The following is a 6,035-nucleotide window of genomic DNA, read 5'->3' as shown; positions in this document are numbered from 1 at the left end:
AAAATAACAAAATTTTAATATGATTTTAAGATTATAAAATGTAAATAATATTAAGTTATATTATTTAAATAAAATAATAAAACGTGGACATAAATCGTCAACAGATTATCCAAGCACATTAAAAAACTCATCCTAGAGTTGCCCCACTAACTAAAACAGTTAGAGGGGTTCTTGTGTCAATTACTTTCATTCCTCTCGTTAGACTATCTGTGATTCCATTCCTCTTGTTAGACCATTTGTAGCACCCATAACTTAAACGCAAAATTGATAATTACCTAATAATTGTTATACTTCACAAATTACATTAATTTTTTGACCGGCTAGCAAAACGATTAATTATACCATTGATATGCGAAAAACATTATATATATATATATATATATATATATATAGCATGAAAGTCGATTACACAGGTTCTCTAGGACTAATTGAGCTCCAAAAGGCCTTGTATGTGGTATCCACAATTACACAATTGTTCAATCATGTACCTAATACAAGTACAGCAGTGCTTCCTTTCAAAAATAGAGGTAGCGAGCATTTAATTGAAGAACTATACTGCTCGGAAAAAAATCACTATTTTTTTTAACTGGATCATTGAATGTTTCAAATGTAAAGTCAATACAATTTAAATATCATTTTCAGTTTCAGTATGAAGAAAAAGGGGTATTTCTCTCTTCTTTTTCTAAAAAACTGTGGCCTATCCCCAATCTATAAAGAGATTAAAAAATTATGACATTTGGAAATCAAAAAGGAAAAATGAAATGTTCTAAGATAAAGAATAAAGGTAAATCTAATAATAGAACATCGGTATTCTAAATGGCAGGCATCCAGTTACCCATGTTGCTAATCTCTAAGCCTCCAGCAGCGAAAACCCAGATGATCTGTATGATGGAAACTCAGTTCCAGCCAGGTAGGAAGAACCAACAAAAGAAGCAGGAAATGGATATCAAATGCGAAAAATAATTCTTTGAAATTGATTTTTATTTGTGATTCTGACAATTGACTTATCTCCTCTATGGTCCAATAAGTCCTGCCAAAAGAATTCCTTCCAAGAAAATTCCTGAAATCAAAATTAATGGAGAACACCTTCAGCTTCTAGTGCATAACGATTAGAAAAGATAAATGGTTTTATAATGTCAAACCTTTCTAATGTAACATCCTTGACTACACTCTAGGTGGGAAGTAGAGGCTGCCTCTCATCATGTGCTACACGATGAGTAATCTGTAGAGGGGAAGACAAAAAGTTCTAGTCAGATTTGAGCAGAGGTGCACAACACTAAAAACTGTGTCCAAAACAGGATACTTGAAGATTCTCACCTCTTCATTTGCTCCAGCTGCCATGTTTATGAATGAATCTTTTGACCTGAATAGGAAACAATAAACTTATTAATTGTTCGTCCAAAATTCTCCGTAATTCTATCCACAAATAAAACATTCAATAAATTTAGTAGTTAAAATGATTAAATCAGGCTCCTCTGAAGCATATTCAACTTAAGAAAGCAACAGATAGTTTTGGCATTTTCTTTTGAATGCAGGAGGAACATAACTGAACTTTTCTAGCAACAAAATCAACGGAGTAGGAGTTCTAGTCCTCCATTATGAAGTAACTTGCTTGCAATCGCCAACCGCGTTAAGTGCAGATGAGATAAATAGGAAGAAGAAAGAGGCTAATACCTGTGGTCGTCTTGAACATCCATCAGTTCCACCACCCCATTCGGCTGTTCGTCTTTGACTTTTGAAAGGGATGAAAAAAACTGAAAGGAGAAATGAAGCCCAAGGGAAAGGAAATTAATTTTTTTTTTTTTAATCTCAAAAGTCAACTTTAAATTATCTAATAATTTGTTAATCATCTTCCTACTTACCTGGTGCATCGAGATAAACACAATAGAAATTCCCAACATAAAATTCATAGTCAAAGTATGACCAAACATTGCTGCGGATGCAATGCCTGTGAAAATTGTGGCAACTGTTGAAGAGTACTTCTTCAGGATTGTATCTGAACACGCCAAATGATGCCATCAATCCATGTTAGTTCAGAATCAGAAGTTATATGCCATGGTTTATAAAGCAGACATGTATGATTAAAATTTTCAACAAAATTTTTAATAAATTCTGACATCAAATATATCACATGCAAAGGACATGAGGAACAATCAGTCAATCACAGTTAGTGGACCTGCATATTTGAAGAAAAAAGAGGACAATATCCCTTGGGCTGCATTGTTACATATTAGAAGCATGGTTGCCTTAGAATGACCTTGAAGGATGTCAAAGCTACTGGGACCTGCAACATTCAGTACATAGATGTCAAATCCACAACTTTGAGTTGACATAACAATCCCATAAACAAAATGCAACAAAAATTATTAGCAAGGGTGTACTTTCTTGTCATACAATTAAATTATAGAATGGTTCTTATATTGATAATGAAACAACAATATAATCAAATTGGGATTCTTGAAACAATTAGAAGTCCTTTCAAGTTGATAGTACACGATTATTTGGGTCAATGTTGTTAAAGGCGCTGCAAGGCGCCGGGCGAGGTGACCCTCTAGTGCCTCACTTGGATTGCATGAGGCGAGCACCCCAGAGAGAAAGGCGCTAGGCGAGAGGCGATGCCTTTTTCATATATCGTATACTTCTTTTTTTTTTTTCAATTTGTTTTTTACACAACAAAAAATTAAAAGGTAATTTCTTCATGTAACACTTTTTATCATAAGGGATTACAACAAATTAGGAATTAAATCTGCACTGATAGCTTAATGCTCTTCCAAGACTTAGGCAATCACACTAATTTAGGTTAGCTGTACATAACAAAACTATACTGCTTTCTTTTTCTTTTTTTTTTTTTTTCTTTTTTTAGGTTACACCAAGAAGACATAACTAAATAAGGAAAAAAAAAACTAATCAGGGACTACAACAAATTAGGAACTAAATCAGGGATTATACAGCTAATAAGGGATTATAACAAATTAGGATCTAAATCAAAGATTGTACAGCCAAGCGATTATATAGCTAGTGAATTCTAAGTCAACTCTTCCTCGGATAAGGAATAAAAATAGATAGGAAAGATTTTAGATATTCTAATAGTACATATTTGACATTCTCTATTTTTTGCTATAATATAGGATCTGATTAAGTTAGACAGTTACTTCACATTTGTAAATTTTCTTGTCCTATATAAATCTTATCTATAAAAGACTGATATTTCTTTATTTCTATTTCTTTTGTATTACATATAATGCACTGCAGACAATATTTTTTTCCCTTCTAAATTAAAAGTATGATATTTTAATATATATATATATATATATATATATATATATATATATACACACACACACACACACACAATATATATATATATGTATACACACACACACACACACAGACACACACAGAGAGAGAGAGAGAGAGAGAGAGAGTGGCTATGGCGCCTTACTTCAAAAAGGCTCTCGCCTCGCCTCTCTCCTAAGGCAATAGAGTGCCCTATCGCCTTAATGTCGCATTTCGCCTTAATGACATTGATTTGAGTTGGAATCAAAATGAAAATTATATGGGAATTCATAAATGCATGGAAACATTCAAAAATGTTGTAAAATGGTATATATTACTTCTCTAAAGCAAACCCAAACAGCAACATCGATAGTTTCTATCACAAAAGAGACATTTTCCAAGAAAAATAATAAATTGGAACAAACTTGCATTCTTACAACATAGTTGGAAAGGAAACAATTATTAGTAAAACTTCATACTTCCTACAACCAAAAAATTAAGAGGATAAATGGAAAAAGAAACCCCACAACAATGCACAAGTATTTCCTTTGAAATAGAGTTTTTCTCAGCTAAAATTTACCCAAAACTCAAGCACCTTGTGCATTCCTATTCTAATTAACTTGGAAAATTGTGTGCATTTCAATGGAGAACTCATAAAACCAAGTTCTTTGCAGTAAATATAAAGTTGTCTTCAGAATAGTTCTTGTGTTCAAGCATTTTGTCAAAATAGAATACATAATTATATGTCCTTCCCAACAGTTGCAACTTGCAAGCGAATTAGATCGAGTAAAAGTTGATTCCAAATAAACAAATTTCACAGTAAACTCCATGAAAAGCAAATAAAACTGATGGCAGTACATCAAATTCAGGATATCAACACAATTAAAGACATTTTTCTTAACAACAACAGAGATCCATCCACATACCTTTGACAACGGCAGTTCCCAATATTGCTAGAAAATTGAAGATAGCACCATACCCATACAAAAATAAGTTCTGAAAGCCGAAATTATAATCAAAATTAGATTGTATTGAATTCAATTATCAGCACATAAATTCAACAACTTAAGGCTTTTCTCCCAAAAGCTTGCATTCAATACAAGAAGGGTTCAAATTTCCAAGCCAAGCCTAGGTATAACTCAGTACACAAGAAATTCCTTATTATCGAAAGTACATGTTAGCCCTTCCAAGATTAAAGGTAGAAATAAATATTAAGCTTTTTGCCAATATATTATAGGAAATTGTCATAGGAAATAATTTGATGGTAATTAATATGTTAAAAATAAAAAGATGATAACATGAATACCCAAAATCTCAAACAATTTCCTAGATTCAGAAAAAAAAAAAAAGCTCTCCTAACATATCACCTGAAGATATATGCTTGTATCATATTGGCTCTTCAATGCATACTCATTGTAGACCGAGGCCAATGATGGAACAGTTACCTGTAAACTCCTAAGTAAGCTTCCACTATGCACAAAATATTTTAAGGATAAAATCTTATGTAAACATATAATAATTTCGAATCCAAACTGCTTGTACAGCCAGCCCTTGAGGGTGTTAATCAAGCAGGTATTACCATCATTAGCATACATAAATCACTTACAAAGATCAATGTGTAAACATATGCACCCGTTGCAACTGGAAGGCCCATTGCAGTAGCACCTTCAGGTAAAGAACGCAGCTGATTTACACTAATCCCAATAAGCAACAAAGCAAGAGCTTCCCACTGTTACAAAACCATAAATGAGTTATGTCTACCAAACAGCAACAGACATTGAATATTAATTCTCAAAAGGGGACCTAAAAAGAGTAAATTGATGACTCTCCCATCAATCTGAAAATTCCACGACTGGTTATTATAAATTCAGTTAAAATTTGGAACTAACCTGAAGTATAGAAAACCGGCGCCTCATTATTATCTTTAGCAACACAGCAATCACCAAAACCTGTAAGAGACAGTAAATAGGATATTTATCCAAATTCAGCATATATTGTCATATGAGGACATCAATTGGTTAGAATAAGGAAAGCCACTTGGATAAGGCGTCTACATAGCCTTCTAGCCCCCAGCCCCTAGACTATCTGCTCACATGTAGATTAGCACTCTTTCAGACAACCATACACCAGGACATTAGATCAGCAAAGTTTTGACGTGCAATAAATATTCACTTATTTACAATTGAAATTACCATTTTTTGCATAATTTTCTCACACCTAAAGTCTATATTTATTCTTTACCTAACTCCAAGCTAAAAATTGCAGAGTTTGTTTATTTATTTATGTGATCAAGTTTAATAATAATTTTTGCCATCCAAGTAAAAGGCGCATGCCCCCTGGCAACAGAATCATATTATGCTGCATATTTACCATGAAAACTGTTAAATTTTTCATGGATAAAAAAAAAGGGGGGCAATAACCATATAAAATCAAATAAAGCACTATAATGAAAATGAAAAAAATTGGAAGTTCATCAGAGATCAAACTATAGTGTAATGCAGTATGGGAAAAGAATTCTATATAGGAATTTTAATTATTAAAGAATTAGGAAATTCAAAGAGTTTTTATTGTTTAGGAATTTTATTATTATTAGGTTTATTATTTCCTAATTTATCTTATTTAGTATTCCTAATTAGAGTTTATTAGGTTTTCTATTCATAAATTGATTAGGGTTGTAAGTTCTATAAATAAAGATAATTTCGTATTATTCAATAGCTTTGGATTATGATTATTATTGAGATTAATAAAATTATTAAGAA

At 32.3% G+C, this 6,035-nt stretch overlaps 1 protein-coding gene across 3 annotated transcripts in view; it reads right to left on the bottom strand.

Annotated features, from left to right (window-relative positions):
- Positions 1–556: 556 nt before the first annotated feature.
- LOC110664256 (CMP-sialic acid transporter 2) overlaps positions 557–6,035 on the bottom strand; it is a 27,679-nt gene continuing 22,200 nt past the window's right edge. For 2 of the 3 annotated variants that reach the window (XM_021823869.2, XM_021823867.2), the window contains 10 exons: positions 5,166–5,225; positions 4,883–5,005; positions 4,644–4,721; positions 4,203–4,272; positions 2,177–2,284; positions 1,863–1,996; positions 1,675–1,754; positions 1,318–1,363; positions 1,143–1,222; positions 557–1,060 (listed from right to left, as the gene is read on the bottom strand). In XM_021823869.2, coding sequence (XP_021679561.2) covers positions 1,172–1,222; positions 1,318–1,363; positions 1,675–1,754; positions 1,863–1,996; positions 2,177–2,284; positions 4,203–4,272; positions 4,644–4,721; positions 4,883–5,005; positions 5,166–5,225 — 750 coding nt within the window. In that variant the 3' untranslated portion in view covers positions 557–1,060; positions 1,143–1,171. The remainder of the gene's footprint in view (positions 1,061–1,142; positions 1,223–1,317; positions 1,364–1,674; positions 1,755–1,862; positions 1,997–2,176; positions 2,285–4,202; positions 4,273–4,643; positions 4,722–4,882; positions 5,006–5,165; positions 5,226–6,035) is intronic. The other variant, XM_021823868.2, reaches the window with a different exon arrangement.

The sequence above is a fragment of the Hevea brasiliensis genome, chromosome 6, assembly GCF_030052815.1.
Source record: "Hevea brasiliensis isolate MT/VB/25A 57/8 chromosome 6, ASM3005281v1, whole genome shotgun sequence".
NCBI classification, from domain to species: Eukaryota; Viridiplantae; Streptophyta; class Magnoliopsida; order Malpighiales; family Euphorbiaceae; genus Hevea; species Hevea brasiliensis.
This window is presented reverse-complemented; position numbering and strand designations above follow the sequence as displayed.